Genomic DNA, 22,459 nt, shown 5'->3' with positions numbered 1-22,459 from the left:
AGAAAATCAAACTTAAAACAAAATATTCTCAGAAGATTCCAATGAAAACATGTATCATTAAATATATAAATGAATAAACATTTAACCAACACAACCTGTTATAAATGCTCTTTTTTCTCTTCATTACCCAATAATATTTTTCATTTAATTTCAAATCAATTAGGAACATCAGTTAGGTTGCTTTTGTTAGAACCAACAATTTTATTATTATCCCTACTCACTTAAATATATATATATATAAATTATATATAAATTTGCTTTGTACTTAATCACTTTTTTCTATATTGTTTTAGATAGGACATAGTCACTTAGTTATCCACTTGTTTTGCTTTTCCAAGTCCTCTGTGATATTCCTGCTTTTATCTAGCATTACACTGACTATGGATCAGGTTCATTACAATGATCATTACCTATTTGCTAATAAATCATATGGCATGCAAGAAATGCACTGTAAAAAATTTCTTGTAAATTTTACAGTAAAATACTGGCAGCAGAGTTCCCAGCCATTTACTGTATTTTTACAGGAATACTACTGTATTTCAAATTTACAGCATATTATTGTAGTTGAATAATGCAATAATTTACTGTAAATACTGTGATTTACAGTAAAATAGTGGCAGCACAGTTTCCAGCCATTTATCGTATTTTTACAGGAACACTACTGTATTTTAAATTTACAGCATATTACTGTAATTGAATTATACAATAATTTACTGTAAATACTGTGATTTACAGTAAAATACTGGCAGCAGAGTTCCCAGCCATTTACTGTATTTTTACAGGAATACTACTGTATTTCAAATTTACAGCATATTACTGTAATGAATAATACAATAATTTACTGTAAATACTGTGATTTACAGTAAAATACTGGCAGCAGAGTTCCCAGCCATTTACTGTATTTTTACAGGAATACTACTGTATTTCAAATTTACAGCATATTATTGTAGTTGAATAATGCAATAATTTACTGTAAATACTGTGATTTACAGTAAAATAGTGGCAGCACAGTTTCCAGCCATTTACCGTATTTTTACAGGAACACTACTGTATTTCAAATTTACAGCATATTACTGTAATTGAATAATAATATGATTTACATTAAAATACTGTAGCAGACTCGCTGTAAATTTACAGCAACTTTTAACAGTGTGGAAATGGAACAGAAAAATATTTTACTTTGAAAATCAGTTACTTATCTTGAGAATGTCTTACAGAGTTAAGTCTGAAAAGCCTTCACGGCCCCTGCTGGTGATACAGATACACACTGATACACACTGGTACTGACTAAAGATACTGTGCCCTTAGCAGAGCTGATTCTTTGTTTATTTTTTCCATGCTCTTTATCTCACGTCTGAGAGCAGTTAGGCTTTCATTTCTTCATCCACTGCAAACTCACCACAATCTACACACTGACGCAGCAGTGAGAAAATTACTCATTTGGAAATTTCAAACAGCTTTAATCAGATTTTAATATCTGCATCGGTTATCTGATAGTAATATTCCATAGTAGGACAGAAAGGTCAAGAAATGTAGCTCAGGCTCTCAGAGCATATGATATATTAATCAAGGACGTGTAGGTTTAACCACTGCATGTATGAGATTAAATGAATGAAGAAAAAGACAAACAGAGCCAGCGTCTCTTGTATGTTTTTATTTCACAGAAAGTATCTGATTGAGATCAAAGTGGGAGGTGTGTGTACGTGTGCAAATATTCCATGCAATATTCCAATCAATGAGCTGTCATTGGTACTTACATGTATTTATTTGGATGTACATTTTAAATAAAGCTATACATTTCAGGTAAAACAGGAGTGTAATATAAGTGCTACACTGACTGCTCACAGTAAAATAACAACATTTTAGGAACTTTTCACAATTGTACACAAACTGTAAATTCACTCGTATGACACTAATATCACACCAGTCGTTTCACCAGAAACATCACAGATCTCACAGCAGAAAAAACATGTGCAGACTCTCTGATTAAAAAAAACACAATGAAGAAATCTTCGGTTTTGAATATCACAAAAACATGAATGATATCTGCCTATGGTAACCTTTCAGAGGATCCTTAACTTTAAATATATGTTAATGTAACAAAATTGTCATTCTTACCATTTTATAAATAGTTTACATCATGAAAAGAGCAGCTGCTGTGCTCCAATAATGTAGAGAAATATAAATTGTGTATAAATAGAAACATGGTTTATATGACAGTGATGTTACGCTGTTTCATTCACTGTATCCTCACTGCTGTTCTGTTTAAATGTTCTTTTAGAGGGAACAAAGAGATCCTGTTGGTTAACAAAAGGAACACAATATAATTGAAATTTTCAATACCTTCCTTCAATCAAACCATTGCTTTCAGCAAAGGGTTTTAACTTGGAGCCTACTTCTGGTCCTGTTTACACTTGGCATTAACATCTGATTACTGCGCCCTGTTTTCTTGTGCAGGATTCAAATCTAACCTTGTGCTCTGTGGCGGATTGTCCTCCTTTGTCTCAGCAAAAATGAAAGTGAGTGGACAATAAGAAGATGAAGGTGAAGCTACATGATGTCAGACCATTGTGGGCACAGGATTCAATCACATTGTATTTACACACATCCAAACACAATGAATATCTACACACACTCATTCACTACGTCAGGATCAGGATTTATATCCAAACACCAACTGATTACAAACACAGTTACGCTTAAAATAAATACATTTAGACGCCATTCACATACGGGACTTAGTGCCAAGTGTGAACAAGACTTCTGTTTCTAATTTCTTAAAACACTAAACAGAGACTGAATATAAACATGTTCCAATGAAGCCTGACTCTCAGAGAGCGTGGACGTACCAAACATCGGACTGATTTAAAAAAAAATGTCAAGTACACACAAAGATATAATTAGAACTCAACAATTTTGGAATATCACATACTTAGGGGTCAAATTGTGCCCGTAAATCTGTCTCGAATTAAGTCATTACCAGTGTATCCATTCCATTATCTCTGTTAATATCTTGGAGTGCCCCATAATCCTCTGGGCTCAAAGGTAGCATATTGTCTTGAAGTCTTGTGACTGGGCTGTAAGAGAAAAAAAAAAAAAAAAAGAGTGATCAGCTTTGGCATAACCAGTAAATCATTTTACAAACTCAAATACCAATTCCAATAATACCAATACCAATTCCTGTTGGGACAGTATTTGAAATGTTAATTAATGCTATTAATTTTTGTGGTGTGTGTGTGTGTGTGTATTTTGTTGTTAATATTAATTTTTTTAATGATAGCTTCATGCTCGGGTCAAGTTGTGCAGGTTTTATATTTCATTCATTCATTCATTATCTGTAACCCTTATCCAATTCAGGGTCGCAGAAGGTCCAGAGCCTACCTGGAATCATTGAGCACAAGACAGAAATACACCCAGTCATCCAGAGGAAACCCACACGGACACAGGGAGAACACACCACACTCCTCACAGACAGTCACCCGGAGGAAACCCACGCAGACACAGGAAGAACACACCACACTCCTCACAGACAGTCACCCAGAGGAAACCCACGCAGACACAGGGAGAACACACCACACTCCTCACAGACAATCACCCGGAGGAAACCCACGCAGACACAGGGAGAACACACCACACTCCTCACAGACAGTCACCCGGAGGAAACCCACGCAGACACAGGAAGAACACACCACACTCCTCACAGACAGTCACCCGGAGGAAACCCACGCAGACACAGGGAGAACACACCACACTCCTCACAGACAATCACCCAGAGGAAACCCACGCAGACACAGGGAGAACACACCACACTCCTCACAGACAGTCACCCGGAGGAAACCCACGCAGACACAGGGAGAACACACCACACTCCTCACAGACAGTCACCCGGAGGAAACCCACGCAGACACAGAGAGAACACACCACACTCCTCACAGACAGTCACCCGGAGGAAACCCACGCAGACACAGGGAGAACACACCACACTCCTCACAGACAATCACCCGGAGGAAACCCACGCAGACACAGGGAGAACACACCACACTCCTCACAGACAGTCACCCGGAGGAAACCCACGCAGACACAGGGAGAACACACCACACTCCTCACAGACAGTCACCCGGAGGAAACCCACGCAGACACAGGGAGAACACACCACACTCCTCACAGACAGTCACCCGGAGCGGGACTCGAACCCACAACCTCCAGGTCCCTGGAGCTGTGTGACTGCGACACTAAATTAAATTCAGATTACTGCCCAGTCAGTCAGAGATACATGGTGAATAGAAGATAAATATAACACAGTATGTTGGTCTACAGAACTGAACTTAAATTTATAGCCTGTCCAGTCACAAGATAATGAGGCAAAAATAATGTGTAATCACTGAAACTGGGTTTAAACCCATGCAGCTCATGAGACTTTATGTAGCAGTTAGTTATAGGAAAGTAGAGGGGACAGAGCTACCTCAATTTATAGCCCACACTGCCTTTATTACAATACACATGTGAGCAATTTGTTGGAAAGTGCAGGGTACGAAGTTATACTTATGCAATGTTTAGCAGATAGTTAGAAGAAATAAGATGCTACATTAAGAACTTGTACTTTATTTGTAAGATATTTGTAAGATACCTGCTAATAACTACATGCTTCTACTATCATACCCTAACTGAACAGGCACTTGCTCTGTAATTAGAGGAGGAATTTAATATGTTACCAGTTACTACACCTGTTTAAGACCGATGTTAAGGACGTTGAACATTTAAAGTATAACATTATATAGTATTTTGCCTTTTTTTAATATTTTTGTTGAAATATGGGTCATAATGGGTTTACAAATTACTACTGTGCATTTTAAAAACTACCAACATTTTGGAATTGGTTTTTAAAAATGCTCTGTTATTTTAGTTAGTATTATAAAGTATAAACTTGTATTGTTTCACAAACTTACACCAATGTGACTGGAATGATATGTCTCCGCACGTAGGGACACGGCTTATCGATCTCCATGTCTTCTGATGCTGAAATCAGAGCAGGTCACACTTTCAAACATTGTTTTTGCACTTTCCCTGCAGGGACATATCCCTGACTCACTGCAGGTGATGCTATGCCACAAGGCCAGGTCATAGAATCCTTATGTAGGTGTCATGAAACATTATGATCGATTACCTGCAGTCAATGTAGAATATTCAATGTAGAATATTCAATGTAGAATATTTACCTTCAGGTGGTGTGCTGTAGTAGCAACCGAAGGCAGCGTCCTTTGGAATATCAGGATACAGGTAAAGAAGAGGGTTTTCTGGAATGTTTTCAGCAGCCATCAGGGTGTAGTTCCGGATGACGTCAGGGAAAGAGAGATTGACAAGATCATTCTTGGTGTACGGCTCCACCGAGTGTGTTAAGATTTCACCTGTGTTTCCAAAACATATAGAAATTCACATTTAGAATCAGGTGCATAATTCATTGTAGAATTAAATCGGTGATCTGTCTAAGATCTCTTGACACCAATGAAGGGAATTGTAACCACTGACCCTGAATATGGGTTATATTTAAAAGTTGTTGTATAATTTGTTGGCGGCACGGTGACGCAGCAGGTAGTGTCGCAATCACACAGCTCCAGGTTGTGGGTTCAATTCTGTCTGTTTAGAGTCAGTGTGTTCTCCCTGTATCTGTATGGGTTTCCTCCGGGTGACTGTCTGTGAGGAGTGTGGTGTGTTCTCCCTGTCTCTGCATGGGTTTCCTCCAGGTGACTGTCTGTGAGGAGTGTGATGTGTTCTCTCTGTGTCTGCATGGGTTTCCTCCAGGTGACTGTCTGTGAGGAGTGTGGTGTGTTCTCCCTGTGTCTGCGTGGGTTTCCTCCGGGTGCTCCGGTTTCCTCCCACAGTCCAAAAACACACGTTGGTAGGTTGTTTGGCGACTCAAAAGTGAGTGAATGTGTGTGTTGCCCTGTGAAGGACTGGTGCCCCCTCCAGGGTGTATTCCTGCCTTGTGCCCAATGATTCCAGGTAGGCTCTGGACCCACCGTGACCCTGAATTGGATAAGCGCTTACAGATAATGGATGGATGTATAATTTATTTGTTATCAGATGTGTCACAATCAATTTGCCCTATGCTCTATGAATTTAATTGAAATTTCTTTAAAGAACCTTTCTGTGGATGGCTCTTTAGAAAAAGTAATGTAGTAATAGGTGTGAAGAACATGTATTATGTTTAAAATCCACTCCTGTCACGGATTAAAATGAAAATAAAAAAGAACTCATATCTGTTCATTAGAACTTTATGTCTAAAAGCTATTTCCAATATTCCAATAGAATCATGAGTCTATACAGTTCAAGTCAAGTCAAGTTCACCTGCTAAAGCCTGGCAACACTGCTCCTGCTCTGTTTAGAGAGAGAGAGAGAGAGGGATTTCTCCCTTATTTACACTGTAAAATATTGCTGTAAATTTGCAGCGAGTCTGCTACAGTATTTTACTGTAAAATGTACAATACATTTTTTACAGTGTATGTAAAGGTATAATGTATTATCTCTGCAGATATAACTAAGCCATTTTAGAAACACGTTCTGAAGGTGAGTGTTGAGTAAGACAGCTAAGGTGTGCGTGAGTTGTTCCTTGTGTGAATTTTACTTCATTACTTCATTAAATTATTGGCCACACAGTCATGTGCTGCCAGAAGTTGATTCCACTTAACTGTGTTGATGCTAGAGTGTATTTTAACACACACTTACGGTTCCCACTATACATATTTACTTACAAACACACACACACACACACACACATATACTCACGTACCGTTCTGTAACTGCTCCACCCATGTAATGGTGATGCCTCCATCTTTACACGTCTCACTGAAGCGCAGCAGGAAAGTGCCTGGACGCTTATCTTGTAATAATGTCCTCTCCTTCTCCTTTTTAACAAAGCCCATGATATACCTGCAAGTGTTCATTTATTAAAATCATTCAGCATTTTGATCACAGTCCAATCTTATATACAATCTTATATATGTGTAAGCACTGTGAGACTACTAGCACCAATTGCCTGGACCTCTTCTGAATGAGATCAGCCATTTTAAAGAGGGTGAATTCATACAATTGCTTCTTTTACTTTATATATTTCTAATTAATTTACATTACTTTTTAGAAATCTGTCTAAACCTTGGGTCAGAATGATGTAGTTTACTTGTCTTTTGTCATTTACCTTAAGGGGTACTTACATAAGCTATTCATAAATACTCAAGTATTGCATGCTACACCTGAGTATAAGCATTCATTGTGTTCCAACACAAAATGCTATTAATTTTCTTACCCATCATTCCAGATGTTGAGTAGGCATCGTTTAATGAGGTCCAGTATTGCATCTATCCACAACCAGAAAGAATTGGACTTCTCACTGGCAGGCTGAAAGAAAAGAGCAGACTCTCTGAACGACTTTATTCCATTTATAAAGTTACTAGCACAGAACTACACTTATATGTACACTTCATTTATTCATTAAAGGGATGCAGTGTAGTGCTCCATGTGGCAGTCTGGTGTTTCCATCTCAGACACCCACAAGTAGATGGAGAGTCTGATCATTTCAGTCCGTTGAGCTGACCTCATTGTCAGGATTCTACCTGTTGCATTCTGATTGGATGTCTGTACATCCATGTATACATACTTCAGTGTATCATTTTGTACTGGCTCTGGTATTGGTCCAACGTCAATCATCCTTGTGCATGTCATGCCAAAATAGCAGACGTACGATTGGTCTCTTTGTGTGCCAGTAAGATTTCTTTCCCTGAAGTAGTTCCTGTAGATTCTTGGCCACGTAAAATTGCGAAAGGTACCCGGTTCTCCCTAAAGAGTCTGGCGATTGGACTATCTCAGTCTCACACTATCTAACACAGCAATCTGTTACATGATTCAAAACAAATCCAGTTTTTTTTTTAATATTACAGTGATTCATTCAAGCAATACTTTATTTAGTTAAGATTTTATGCTAAATAAACCTTTAAACTCATGTTTTTACACTTTATCTGAGCTACTGGGTACTTCCCTTTCATAATTCCACACAAATCTCTCTTATCTGAGCTCTCATCTGCAATCCCAGCATGAGGTTAGGTCAGAGTCTCTCAGTAAGTTTCGTTTCATAAGTAACTTTTATGACAACAGAAGTGAAACAAAGGTGTGTTAGTGAAAGTGACTACACCACAATAGCAGCATTTATATGGGGAGTGGTTTTACTTGCCTTTACAAGTCATAAATGGGTTGGTTTAAAGACATACAACACTGGCTCTTTTCAGCTTATTACAAATTGTTTGGTTGATTCAGAGTTTTTAGGTGTCTGGTGACTAACTTTAATTTTTGAACATAGATTCCTGTACTGTGTGGCAGTGAATAAAATGTGACAAAGCATTAGTGAGTATTCAGCTCGGAAAACAACACAAAACTACAGTTTTTTTTTTCTTGATGTCAAACTGCTATGCTGTAACATTTTCTAATAACTTTTTGTCAGGAAGAACACACCACACCCCTCACAGACAGTCACCCGGAGGAAACCCACATGGACACAGGGAGAACACACCACACTCCTCATAGACAGTCACCCGGAGCGGGAATCGAACCCACAACCTCCAGCTGTGTGACTGCGACACTACCTGCTGCGCCACATATATGTGAGTACATCTGTGTGTGTGTGTGTGAATTGTAATTATAATTTATCATAAAGTGCACATAATAAACTGAGGATACTTGGGGTTAGCGCGCTCACCTTGTTGAACTTACTCCAGGAGACAAGAGCTTCTGGATCACTTTTAGCATCAGGACCTTCAGACACACAGGTATTTATTACAATAGAAAATATCACCAGAATTATATATGACACAAGATTAGTTTAATATAATTAATAGTTGTTAACTAATTCGTTGATCATTAATAATGAACTACCATTAGCACTGAATCTGAATTGTTCGCTAAATCCTAATCCAGTGTGGAATAATTAATGATTATTTCAGCAGAATATTTAGTATTCTTTCCATATATTATATTGGTATTATCATTAACACTTTTTTTACTATATTTTAACACAAACATCATCAGCCAAGACATGTGTGGGGTCTAAAGATAGTTTCTTTAGTTTTTCATTAGATTTAAAAGCCAACGTAGGCAACAAAAACGAAAAATATGCCATAAATCAGCTTTTATCAAGCTACATTATGAAGTATTCAAAAGCATATCAATCATATGATGATTTAGATGCAGACAAGTGTATCAAATATAATGAGCTTAATATATTAGTCCTGTGTTGCTCCACAGGTTTTGTATTAATAAGTAGGACACTATGAAGGTGTGACTAAGATACCCTTAATGACTGAGGAATGCCACTCACTATAAGTCCTCTTACTGTACTGACCTGCCTCACACCATACTGACTCCTACTCTCCTGTGCCTCACTACAGTCTGTATACTCACCTGCCTTTCAGTCTACTTTAACACAGCTCTCATTCATTCATTCGTTCATTCATTCATTCATTCATTCATTCATAATCTGTAAGCGCTTATCCAGTTCAGGGTCGCGGTGGGTCCAGAGCCTACCTGGAATCATTGGGCGCAAGGCGGGAACACACCCTGGAGGGGGCGCCAGTCCTTCACAGGGCAACACACACACTCACACATTCACACCTACGGACACTTTTGAGTCGCCAATCCACCTACCAACGTGTGTTTTTGGATTGTGGGAGGAAACCGGAGCACCCGGAGGAAACCCATGCAGACACAGGGAGAACACACACAGCTCTCAACACACTCATAATATAGACTATTGTAAACTATAACTCCATAATTCTTCATTCATGCTGCTCATAATAATTCTAATGTACGTATTAAATCTGATTTTTTGGAAAATGTATCACGAGGTACACGTAAGGTTTTTCGCTTCCATTACTAAAAGAGAAAAAATACATTTCTAGTATTAATAATGTCATGGCTGATGGACTACATTTGGGGTAAGGAAGAGGTAGGAGATTCATAAAGCTCTGTGGTAGTAGACTACACTGTCCAGTCTGTGAATCTCACCAAGCAGTTTATCAGCGAGCGTGCTCAACTGGTCAGCATTGAGGCCTCTCTTAGTGACAGAAGAAAACTGCCAGCTCAGAACATTCGCCAGTTCACCCCACTTCATCGGTGGAGGACTCAGGAAAAAGGACAAGTTCTGGAAAATAGTAAAATAGTTAGAGATATATGAGGGAATGGACAGTAAGACCCCCATAAGACCCTCGCTGGAACACAGGCCCTACCTGACAGTCAGTGCAGAGCATGTTGTACCACAGGATGGAGGCCCAGGCACTCGACAGCTGGTTTAGATGAGAGATTACCACTACAGGAAGTGAGGTGGCCTGGGTGCACACACACAGGATGGGTGTTTTCAAATACAACATGAAACATATCAGCCGAATAAACCATTACATGGCCAAAATAACTGGTTTTGAACGTCCAGGTTTTTTGACCTATTTCACGTTACCATTGGTGTGACTGATGTTTCAATCTCACCTTTAGCTCAATACACAGTCCTGGCTGATTCAGCTGCGTTTCGAAGACGATGGTGTGGAGCTCCTCCATTACAAGCAGAGGGCTCTAAAAATAACCCGATAGCACTCACCGTTATACACAACCTCAAAAACACACAGTACACACGCACACACCGAACAGTGCACAACTCCGTACAAATGAATTAAAATTGTAGTTTAAAGGAAACGTATTGAATTTCTGTGTCTGAAAATCAGATTTTTGGAAATGAATGAGAAATGAACTGTTACAGAGTTTAAAACGTGTTCAGAGGATAATAACTCGACTAATGAGGCATTTAAGTAGCATTTATATATTTATAAATGGTGTAAAATGAACATTGGGTTACAAACCTCATTGGTTCTGCTTCCAATTGCCTTCACATCTTTTAGTTGCTGGTATTAAAAGGTAAAAAAAAAACATAGTACAGAACTATATTAATTTTCACACATCTGGAATATTTTCTCATTAAACATCACACAACCAATCATCCCATCTTTGTTCAAATACAACATTAAAACCAATCTATTTTCTTTTACATATAACCTGTCGCTTTTATTATTTATTTATTTTTTATTATTATTTTAAGAGGTTGTCTGATGCTTAATGCTTCTTTTTAAACATAAATGTATTCTGTAGTCATCTTTGGGTCCTTGAAAATTGATATACTAATATCTTGTACAATAACAATACAGGGGTTAGACAATGTAACTGAAACACCTGTCATTGTAGTGTGGGAGGTTTCATGGCTAAATTGGAGCAGACTGGTGGCTAATCTTCATTAACTGCACATTGCACCAGTAAAATCATGTGCATCCAATGGTTCAAACATTGTGTCCTGAAGGCGGTGCCGTGTATCAGGACGACAATGCACAAATACACACAGCAAGACTGGTGAAAGACTGGTTTGATGAACATGAAAGTGAAGTTGAACATCTCCCATGGCCTGCACAGTCACCAGATCTAAATATTATTGAGCCACTTTGGGGTGTTTTGGAGGAGCGAGTCAGGAAACGTTTTCCTCCACCAGCATCACATAGAGACCTGGCCACTATCCTGCAAGAAGAATGGCTTCAAATCCCTCTGACCACTGTGCAGGACTTGTATACGTCATTCCCAAGACGAACTGACGCTGTATTGGCCACAAAAGGAGGCCCAAACCAGGTGTTTCACTTTCGTTGTCCAACCCCTGTTAATAATACTATGAAAAAGTGTAAATACCAAGTGTCTGAACTCAGCGGCCAAGCCGTTAGATTCCTCCATGTTCATTACTTTAGTGTTAGTTCCCAGAAGATTGAATTTGCGCCATCTGTAAACACACAACAAGAAATGCTGGGAAAAGTTTTCTTACGTGGTTTTAGATATTTTATATTGTTGTCAGTACAAAAGACTTACATACCCTTTCACTTGGTTATTTTCTGTTATATCCCTGTGGAGAACAATATTTATAATAAACACAGCATAAGAAATATGTTAAATACTTACTCAACAACAACTACAACAAAAAAAAACGCCTAAAATCTACGTAACTCTTCCTGGATCTCTTTACTCTTTACTGTTCTGAACTTACTTGTCGAAAGAAACTTTAACTTTGAGGTGGCAGTTTAACTCCGGTAGTTTGACCAGCAGCCTGCAAACAGAGAAAATACTTTAGTAAACTGAAACATGTCCTCTTATGATTGGCCAGAAAGTCAGTAGAACAGATTAAAGTTGCACTATGTAACTTTTTTGGGATCTCTTTAGTGTCTAATGTCTAATGTCTCACGAAAATTAAATTCATACTTTAGGTAAATATTACAAAAATAAATTTGAGTGTAAGGGACAGCTTTGCACCTGAGTTTGACTGTGAACTGGACACCTGTCTTCAGCACCAAGGGTCTCTGGGGATGTGTGGGCATACAGGGCTGCCTCTCCACCACAAGGGAACTGAAAGACACATCACAGGATCGTTCATTCTATTATAAATGATAGATGTTAATGGTTTATCGTTTTTCAGAAGCAACAATCACCACAAATCCAAGTCATTTTCCTCCTCTAACTCCACCTCCAATAGTCATGACCTACTTGAGCAGCAGGGTTTTGAAGAGGGTGAGGGCTTGTTCCTGAAGGGAGCTCATGGCCAAACTGATGGGGTCATTGTCGTATGAGAATTTCAGCACAAGCTCTTGAAGCTTGTTCAGCTGCTGCCGTGTCTGCTGTAAACACTCGGCCACTGCCGTGAACCTGAGGGACACATCGGTGTTATTATTATTTAGTGCTGTCATGCTTCATAGTTCAATTCATTATTAAACAACTATTAACTAGGGCAACATGGTGTCGCAGTCACACAGCTCTAAGTTGTGGGTTCAAGAACCGCTCCGGGTGACTGTCTGTGAGGAGTGTGGTGTGTTCTCCCTGTGTCTGTGTGGGTTTCCTCCGGGTGACTGTCTGTGAGGAGTGTGGTGTGTTCTCCCTGTGTCTGTGTGGGTTTCCTCCGGGTGACTGTCTGTGAGGAGTGTGGTGTGTTCTCCCTGTGTCTGTGTGGGTTTCCTCCGGGTGAATGTCTGTGAGGAGTGTGGTGTGTTCTCTCTGTGTCTGTGTGGGTTTCATCCGGGTGACTGTCTGTGAGGAGTGTGGTGTGTTCTCCTTGTGTCCGCATGGGTTTCCTCTGGGTGCTCCGGTTTCCTCCCACAGTCCAAAAACATACATTGGTAGGTGGATTGGTGACTCAAAAGTGTCCGTAGGTGTGACTGTGTGAGTGAATGTTTCAGTGTGTGTCGCCCTGTGAAGGACTGGCACCTCCCTGCAGAAAATGCAGTACAAATATAATGTATTATAGCAGTTGTAAAAGTCCTCACCAGTTCTGTAACTGGTCCAGGCAGGCGTTAGGGGGTCCTCCAATGCAGGCCATCTGCTGCCTCTGCTTCCAATCAGGAAGCTCCACTGATATCAGAGTGAACTGGATCTGCTCCACTAACTTTAGTGAACTGACTAACTCATGTACCACCACCTGCACACAAACACACAACCGTACAATGACTGTGCAGCATGGTCACTCTCCCCCTCAACACAGTGGGATAAAATAGGATCCCATATTTAAGATCATTATAACAGTGAATGTAAAGAATCATCCTTCTACTTTAGACAATTAAAGCTCTATTCCAAGCACGTGGAGTGTGTTTCAGGTTGTGGTTATGCAAACATTATATTAAGATATATTATTTAAATAGTTATTTAATAAGAAGTGTTTAATGAACTTCCATGCTATTAATATATCCTACATGCACCTGTAATGAAAGTGGTATTATATAAGCACAAACACTGATTCCAAACGTCTGAGTGGTTGGCCGACCTCTCTCATTTGGTTTAACCTGATGAACATCTCCCTCATCATCAGCTCCTCCCTCTGGATCTCCTTCTCTGTTTGTGCTTTTTTTTCAGCCTCCGCTGAAAACAGAAAGTCAAGTCGCTAGTTAAACTGGAAAACATCAAAAATACCACACAATTAAATCAACTAAACCTTAACTAAAAATAGATGGATTTGGAAAGCAGTGAAATTAAAAATCATGCACTAAATGACAAACGGGTACATTCTTTTTTTTTCTTTTAATGTCACACTCATTTAATGTGTATTTGAATAATATTAATATAAATGATATCATTTCATTGTGCTAAATCTGTCAAAGAATTATTTATAAAGTAATATTGGACAAAAACAAAGAAACTGATGCCAACATGGCTGCCTGAAAGAAAAGCTCACTTACTTCGACACTGTAAAGTTTTCTTCTTAAAGTCGTGCTCGTCTTGTTGATCCTCCAGAACCTGAATGTCTTGTTCTGCCTCCTGAGAAATGTAAAACCATATTATTCACTTATTGAGACTCAATAAGTGAAAGAGTTCAAAGATCTGTCTCATATTTATTACAATCTGAGGTCAGTGGAGGAAGTGCATGCCACTCAGGAATGGTAAATGATTTCTTCTGAGCTGACAGGAAATAAAACAATGCTATTGAGAAGATCAAGCATGATCAGCATGTCTTTTAATATTTGTCATTTGTAAATTACTGATTTTGTCTGGAAGCAATGAAGTACTTTCACTCAGCCATTCATTCATTCTTTATCTGTAACCTCTTCATCTTATTCAGAACCACAGTGGATCTGTGGCTTACCTGAAGACACACGGCAGAAACTCACCCAGAAATGGGCGCCAGTCCATCACATGATATTACACACTCACTCATTTAAAACTACGAAACAACGAAACTGAGGAGACCAATTTCCATAACTGTATTATAGGATTTCAGATGCTCAACAGCTTGGGGTTTCCATTGTACTGTTTTTCTTTTCATAATGCAAAATTGTTTTTTTCATTTAATGATAGATATGGATTAGTTTAGCACCCAGACTATTTCACTAAAGAGCCATGCTGCTATAATTCATGCCGAGTGTGAATAATTGTCTGAAATAACAAGGACTTCCCAAAGTATATAACATGTATATCATTCAGCATTAACGGTGCCTTCACAGATGTGCAAGTCACCCAGGCTATGAGCACGAATGTCCCTCATTCATATGAATGCTGGCTTTTGAACTGTGAGCTTATTAAAAGCCATAAGGTCCCTCTACTCTTTAGCCTGGAGGATCCAGCATTCATTATTTAGCTTTTTTTGAATTTTGATTCAAATTTAGATTCGTTGAACCACAGGACATACTTCCAGTTTGCCTCAGTCCACCTTAACTGAGCACCTTAAATTGTTTCCCCTTCTCACGCCTTTTGTTTTCCTTTGTGTTTCTGTGCCCATGTGTTTTCTGTTTACATTAAGTCCCTGTGATTGTCTGCTCATTGGCCTTAGCCATACTTTCTTCCTCATGTGACTGCTCCAGGAGTTGCTTGTTAGTTAGTGTTAAAAAGCCTGGTCCTTAGTATCTTCATTTGTTGATTATTTCTGTTGTTGTTGTCATGTTTCTGTGCTGGTTGTCCTGACTCCCTTGTTTGTTTTCCTTTGTTTATCTAGAACAGCATTTCAGGTTTCATTTTTGTGTATTAGTGGAGTTTCTGTGTATTAGTCTTTGTATTTAGTATATCCTGTCGCCTGTGTGATCTCACATTTATCCCCTAGTGTTACTCTCATATATTTGTCTTGCTTTCATTTAGGTGTCTGTCTTTTGACCAGTCTTCAGCGCCAATTCCATTCATCTCTAATCATCTTTCTCCGTATCTCTCGCTATGTCTAGTCATCTCTCCCCTCTATCTACTACTACTCCAGTCTATATGGTTCTTTCCCCTTCCAAATATGGTCAATGTGAAGTTTGGTTTACATTTGCACATTCAAGGGACTGAGAGAGAAAAAAGTCTCCTGTCCTTAATGACAGATTCTCCTAAACATTTCCACCTTTGGAGCACAGACATATAAACTCAGAGAAGATACACATTTCTTAATGCTGCTCTTAATGTCATATGTGCATTAATAAACATCACTTTCGTATCTATTTCTTCTCTCTTCCAGTCCGTATCCTCATGGGGATTTACTTTATTTCATAGTCTACATTCCCATTGGTTCCTTTTATAGTGAGCTCTTTTGTTTCCCATTGTTACTCCTAGTCTTTTGTCTGATATTGTGTGTCTTTCTCTGTCTCTCTGTCTATAGATGATGAAATCCAAATATTCTTTTCTATTGTAAGTTAAGAAACGTTGCTCTTGAGTTGTTGCACATTTTGCCTGTGCAATTTCTTCACCTCTCCAACTTCTATAACAGTCAGCCTCTGTCATTCCCCCACCCCTATCCCCGATTATATGGTTTGCATGTTGCAACAGTTGTGGAAATGGTTTTGTTCGTTTTTAAATAAAATAGAAAGCACAACCAGTTTTACCTGCACTCTCTTCTTCAGCTCATTCACTTGGTTGTCCACTTCTTTTTGCTTTTCCATGGCAACACTGCTCAGTGATGTCCCTGCTTTCTCCTAGCATTAAAACAACCATGTAACAGGTTTATTATTATCATTAGAATGTGCATTACCTTTATTTACTGTTACTGGTAGAGAAAAACTTGGTAACACTTTATAATACAGCCTGCATTTTAGAGTGTATTTTCCCCATACTTACAACAGAGTGTATTTCCAAGTACTTGACACTGACATGGTGTGTTGGGCTGGTGCAACTGGGTCAAACACAACAGTACTACTGGGGTATTAAACACCTCAGTTTCAATGCTGAGCTAATAATAGCTCAACAACCAGAAACATCAAAACAGCATCATGTGGGCAGCGTCTTTTGTTCACTGATGTAGGACTAGATGACAATTGACACAAACAGCAGCATCAGGTGAGCGACTGTCTCTGACTTTGTAAAGGCATTGCTGTGTCTGATCCACATGTACCACTACAATTCACACTAACACACCACCATTTTAATATCACTGCAGTGTTGAGTATGACTCCCCCCTCCCCAAATAATACTTGCTCTGTGTGGTCTTGTCTTCTGTGGGTTCTGACCATGGAGGAACAGGGTGAAATGTGGTTTAAAATGTATGCAGAGCAACAGATGGACTAGTGTCTCTAACTGTAGAAAGACAGCATGCTCTTACATGTTCAGCAGAGCTGTTAAAATGGAAACAATGGGATGGTTTGTAATGTTATGGCTGTGTATACCTATCCAGTTCTATTCTATAACAATGTACCTGTGTTTTGATGGCCATCTCCAAAATTTTATTTTCCTCTTTCAGGGAACTGGATATGATCATGGCCATGTGCACCGGATGCTCCTGGAAGTGTTCCTACAAAACAGACAGATGCATTTTAATTGATTGTACATTAAAACATACATTAATACTCCAAATGCCAATTTCCTAAAAGGTATTTGGAAAAACACAATGGCAATTTTTCAGAAGCTGAAAATGGTATTTCAAAAAATTCCCATTTTGAATATGTTGCCAGTTAATTATTGTTCATAATGATTCTTAAGTCAGCTCTGCCTTTAAGAAAGAACAAATGCAATTGGATACCAACTATATATCTCTCTGTCTAGACTCCGTTGTTTACCTGATCTAACTGCCAGAAATTTATTTAAAAGAAATGTGTGCAATATCAGTCACACAGCTCCAGGGACCTGGAGGTTGTGGGTTCGAGGCCCGCTCCAGGTGACTGTCTGTGTGGTGTGTTCTCTCTGTGTCTGTGTGGGTTTCCTCTGGGTGACTGTCTGTGAGGAGTGTGGTGTGTTCTCTCTGTGTATGTGTGGGTTTCCTCTGGGTGACTGTCTGTGAGGAGTGTGGTGTGTTCTCTCTGTGTCTGTGTGGGTTTCCTCTGGGTGACTGTGTGTGAGGAGTGTGGCGTGTTCTCTCTGTGTCTGTGTGGGTTTCCTCCGGGTGACTGTCTGTGAGGAGTGTGGTGTGTTCTCCCTGTGTCTGCGTGGGTTTCCTCCGGGTGACTGTCTGTGAGGAGTGTGGTGTTTTCTCCCTGTGTCTGCGTGGGTTTCCTCCGGGTGCTCCGGTTTCCTCCCATGCTCCAAAAACACACGTTGGTAGGCGGATTTGCGACTCAAAACTGTCCGTAGTGTGTGTGAGTGAATGTGTGTGTGTTGCCCTGTGAAGGACTGGCGCCCCCTCCAGTGTGTATTCCCGCCTTGCGCCCAATGATTCCAGGTAGGCTCCGGACCCACCGTGACCCTGAACTGGATAAGCGGTTACAGATAAAGGATGGATGAATGAATGTGTGCAATATAATTTTTTATATTACTACTTTAGATTTAGTTTCATAAATTTTCCAAAATTTGTTGGAAATGCAGCTTTAATCTCAGTTTGTTTGTTTTTCTTTTGCTTAAATAGAGGATGATGTAGCTTTCTGCCTCTGAAGCCGATTCTGAAGAAGATGATAAAAGAAGAACAATCATCTTTATTAATCCCCTAAGAGAGACTGCTTAGATTCTTGCACACTTGAGCTATGAGTCCTGCTTGTGAAAGAACTGCAGAACGCTGTATACATTGAGAGGAAGCGGAGTATTATTGTATGTCATTCTGCAGCTTCTCCAGAGATAGCAAAGCGTGTAAAGTGTACTTCTTTAGAATCTGCCTCAGCGTCAGCAGAGGACTGCAGCTTCCTCAGAGGTACTGAGATACATTATCCTCCGTTCAAGAAAAACAAAACACTTTTTGCAACACTTTTAACAAATTGTGAAACAGAACTAAATCTACAGTAAAAAAAATACATGATATTATAATAAAGAAATGTCTTTAAAGACTTGCAAAGAAGAAACGATTGAAGCAAAATATTGTTTTGGAGCAAGATGCTGTCATCCATATAATGTATTTGTTTAGGAAAAGCCTGGTGATTAGTAACTGGGTTTGTAACCGGAAGATTGCTGGTTCGATCCCCAGAGCCTGCAGGTCATAACTGAAGTGCCCTTGAGCAAGACACCTAACCCCAAACTATTCCCCTAGTGCTGTGTCTAGGGATGCCTACCGCTCCGGGCAGGTGTGCTTACTGCCCCCTAGTGTTCACTAGTGTGTGTGTAAATGTGTTTCACTGCACATATCGGGTTAAATGCGGAGAACAAATTCCTCTGTGTGCAAACACAGTGGCCAATACAGTGATTCAAAAAATAAATTAGCAAGACAACGCCAATTCACATTTTGCATGAATTACATTATGATTGGTCTCCTCAATTCCCAAATGTTTACTGTGTTGTTAAAAGATGATGCAACACCGTAGTATACAAAAGTAGTCCCAAATGTTTGTGTAATTGTATGTGAGCATTAAAACACATTCATTAATTACGCAACAGCAGGACGACTAATGAAGTCATTAGCTAGGGCAATGTGGGTCAGATGTGTCTCTGCACCTGGAGATTACGTTTTATCTTCCGAATGTTGTGCTGAAGCAGGAAGTTGTTGCCCAGATTAAGGCGACTGTAGTGCTCATCCAGCTTTGTCAGGAGCTCGTGGAAGCGCAGTGTCGCTAATGATACGTTAGCAGCCACAGAGTCCCTGCAACAAGTAGAAATAATAATCAATCTCAGAAAAATTACAAGGTCAATTCACACATGGGCTCACTCTGACATTACCCTGAACTTGTCCTAGAGAGTGGCAGGATAAAACCTGGGTAATGTCAAGTAGAGCTGATATGAATATTTGTGTTCGCACATACAGCTCCTCGGCATAACGTCTGAAACCATTCTAGATTAGTGCTCATATCTGAAAGGGGTCTCTATGACCTGGCCACTCCATGTGCCTAGTGCCTTGTTTGTATCCTGATCTTGTTTCATGGTTCAAAGCCACGTGCCTCCCCTATGATCCTCTTCCTCGCCGACAGGGATCATGTGCCCATTAATCGATCTAATGGATGGGGAAAACCTAGACTGTCAAATCTTAAGTGTACACAGCTATAACATGTAGCTCAAATGAACCACAGACCACTCCTGAAGTGGTTTGAGCGATCAGATTGGTTCCTGCTTTAAAATCATCTTGGCAGTGTTTTCATTTGCATTTTAATGTTTAGGAATACCTAACTCAGATATAATCCTAATATAACCTACAAGACAGATGACACGATCAGGTGTAAACAGGGTCTATCCCTTCATTTCGATTCAGAAGAGCAGTTAAACATACTCCGCTGTGTGGACACAATGATGCATATTCTTCCCTCTCTTCCTGCCTGTTCTTCTCTTTTTCCTCTTTACTTTCCACCACACTTGGGTCTTAGATAAGGACCATAGCTCACCAGTCATGGCTCTCAATCCACTGGCTGAGGTACTGACGAATCTCCATGGGAAAGGCCTCATCATACAGCTGATCCACTTGCTCCAGAAATCTGGAATCCAGCTGTTGAAGCTGGTGCCAGAGTGCCATCTACCAACAGAGAAAAATCCATCAAATGAATGGTGGTTCAAAGGTTATGAATTATAGTCCTCTATTTCTAATGCACATGGCTTATAGATGTGGGTTTGTAACTTGCAGATAATTACTAATATATAATATTATATTTATGTATTAAATAATATTACATTCAAAAGTTGGGATTAAATATGTAACTTTAAGGAGTCTTACAATTGCTCCATATTTTGTAAATGATGCAATGCAGATTTCTAATTTATTCAACACACAAATACACATATGTATATACACACACACACACCGCACTTTCTTCCTCTCTCTCTAAATTCATTTTCATTTATTCATTATCTGTAACCTTTATCCAGTTCAGGGTCGCAGGGGTCAAAGGCAGGAATACACCCTGGAGGGGGCGCCAGTCGTTCACAGGGCGACACACACTCACACATTCACTCACACCTACGGACACTTTTGAGTTGCCAATCCACCTATCAACGTGTGTTTTTGGACTGTGGGAGGAAACCGGAGCACCCAGAGGAAACCCACACAGACACAGGGAGAACACACCACAATCCTCACAGACAGTCACCCGGAGGAAACCCACGCAGACACAGGGAGAACACACCACACTCCTCACAGACAGTCACCCGGAGGAAACCCACGCAGACACAGAGAGAACACACCACACTCCTCACAGACAGTCCCCCGGAGGAAACCCACACAGACACAGGGAGAACACACCACACTCCTCACAGACAGTCACCTGGAGGAAACCCACGCAGACACAGAGAGAACACACCTCACAGACAGTCACCCGGAGTGGGACTCGAACACACAATCTCCAGGTCCCTGGAGCTGTGTGACTGAGACACTAACCTGCTGCACCACCAAGCTGCCCTCTCTCTCTAAATGCATGGCTAAATGCAAATGTTCTTTAATATTCTTACTGCACTGTTACATCTAAGCAATGGCCTTAATTGCCAGATAATTAAATATCTCCTGGGTCTTTCAAAAATGTTTTCCAATTATAAATACCATTTATGATGTTGACATCAATCCACTTCCAGCCAGTGTTTAGAGCGAACAGTGTACTAAAAACTATCATTTCCTCTTCTAAATGTGGTCAGATGGCCTAATACTCTAAAATGATTCATCTCATGACTCTGCACGTTGTTTACTCAGGCATGTGCTATGATAATGACCTGGGCCAGCTCTAGACGTTTTTTTTTTTTTTTGTGTCCTAAGACTCCCCCAAGCACAGCCCCAAATCTGTTTGTTGTATATAAGTGCAGTATATGCTCAGTTTCATGACCCTGTCTCAATCCATTCATTCATTCATTGTGTGGAACTGCTTATCCATTACAGAGTCACTGTGGGTTCAAAGCCCACCCGGAATCACTGGGCCCTGTCTAAATTCGTGATTAGCAAGTCATGTCATGAGCTAAAATTGTTAGCTGACGTCAGTTTCCAAGCTTTGCTTTGCACATATTCTAACTATTAATCAGTGTCTACAATAAGACAATAAGGCTTTCTAACTACATCCAAAATACACAGCATAATCTCAACACTGAAGAAAAACAACTTCATGTTTTAGTTATTGCTTATACTTTTACTTTTCCAGCTGCAGACAGAAAAAAAACTGTTTAAATTCATGATCAGCCCAAAGAATTCTCAATTCATTATCCACTAGAAAAACTACTCTTCCATCTGGCCCCACTCTGAATAATTAAATGCAGATTGGCTCTTGGTGTCCACTGCAGCTTTTTTTTGGCTAAAGCACTGTGTTTGTGCCACTCAGCACTGGGTTGGGGCTGTATTTAAGCTTTGTAAAGGTCGTTGATGATAAATTGATAAATTGTTGTGATTAAGTATAAACGAACCCCAGAAAAAGGCATGATTTCATGTTAATGCCGTCACCCAAACCTCTGTGACTCCGTGGTGATATTACCATATTCTACAAGATGTAAATCTAATTGCAATCAAACATTTCTGCATCATTCATCCACCCAACCATCCATTCATCTCAGCTGAGGATGTTGTGGCAGTAGACACTTTCACTCTCTCCACCCCAATTTTCTTACTGAAGGAATTAATCCAGTGACATTCTGAGCCCAAGCCTGCTTC

General features: G+C 39.8%; 1 protein-coding gene across 1 annotated transcript in view; it reads right to left on the bottom strand.

The window, feature by feature from the left end:
* Window positions 1–1,653: 1,653 nt before the first annotated feature.
* stat4 (signal transducer and activator of transcription 4) overlaps window positions 1,654–22,459 on the bottom strand; it is a 55,950-nt gene continuing 35,144 nt past the window's right edge. The window contains exons 26-47 of the mRNA XM_066686870.1: window positions 20,226–20,353; window positions 19,348–19,492; window positions 17,192–17,287; window positions 16,386–16,475; window positions 14,280–14,358; window positions 13,868–13,962; window positions 13,374–13,525; window positions 12,601–12,759; window positions 12,370–12,462; window positions 12,107–12,166; window positions 11,936–11,965; window positions 11,758–11,845; window positions 10,890–10,931; window positions 10,522–10,605; window positions 10,269–10,367; window positions 10,048–10,183; window positions 8,744–8,799; window positions 7,301–7,392; window positions 6,788–6,927; window positions 5,217–5,405; window positions 4,947–5,016; window positions 1,654–3,077 (exon numbers count right to left, since the gene is read on the bottom strand). Of these exons, the coding sequence (XP_066542967.1) occupies window positions 2,969–3,077; window positions 4,947–5,016; window positions 5,217–5,405; window positions 6,788–6,927; window positions 7,301–7,392; window positions 8,744–8,799; window positions 10,048–10,183; window positions 10,269–10,367; window positions 10,522–10,605; window positions 10,890–10,931; window positions 11,758–11,845; window positions 11,936–11,965; window positions 12,107–12,166; window positions 12,370–12,462; window positions 12,601–12,759; window positions 13,374–13,525; window positions 13,868–13,962; window positions 14,280–14,358; window positions 16,386–16,475; window positions 17,192–17,287; window positions 19,348–19,492; window positions 20,226–20,353 (2,232 nt within the window). The 3' untranslated portion in view covers window positions 1,654–2,968. The remainder of the gene's footprint in view (window positions 3,078–4,946; window positions 5,017–5,216; window positions 5,406–6,787; window positions 6,928–7,300; window positions 7,393–8,743; window positions 8,800–10,047; window positions 10,184–10,268; window positions 10,368–10,521; window positions 10,606–10,889; window positions 10,932–11,757; window positions 11,846–11,935; window positions 11,966–12,106; window positions 12,167–12,369; window positions 12,463–12,600; window positions 12,760–13,373; window positions 13,526–13,867; window positions 13,963–14,279; window positions 14,359–16,385; window positions 16,476–17,191; window positions 17,288–19,347; window positions 19,493–20,225; window positions 20,354–22,459) is intronic.

This window comes from Hoplias malabaricus, chromosome 12 (genome assembly GCF_029633855.1).
Source record: "Hoplias malabaricus isolate fHopMal1 chromosome 12, fHopMal1.hap1, whole genome shotgun sequence".
In the NCBI taxonomy this organism is placed as follows: Eukaryota; Metazoa; Chordata; class Actinopteri; order Characiformes; family Erythrinidae; genus Hoplias; species Hoplias malabaricus.
The sequence above is the reverse complement of the archived record's forward strand: the minus strand, read 5'-3'. Positions and strand labels throughout refer to the sequence as shown.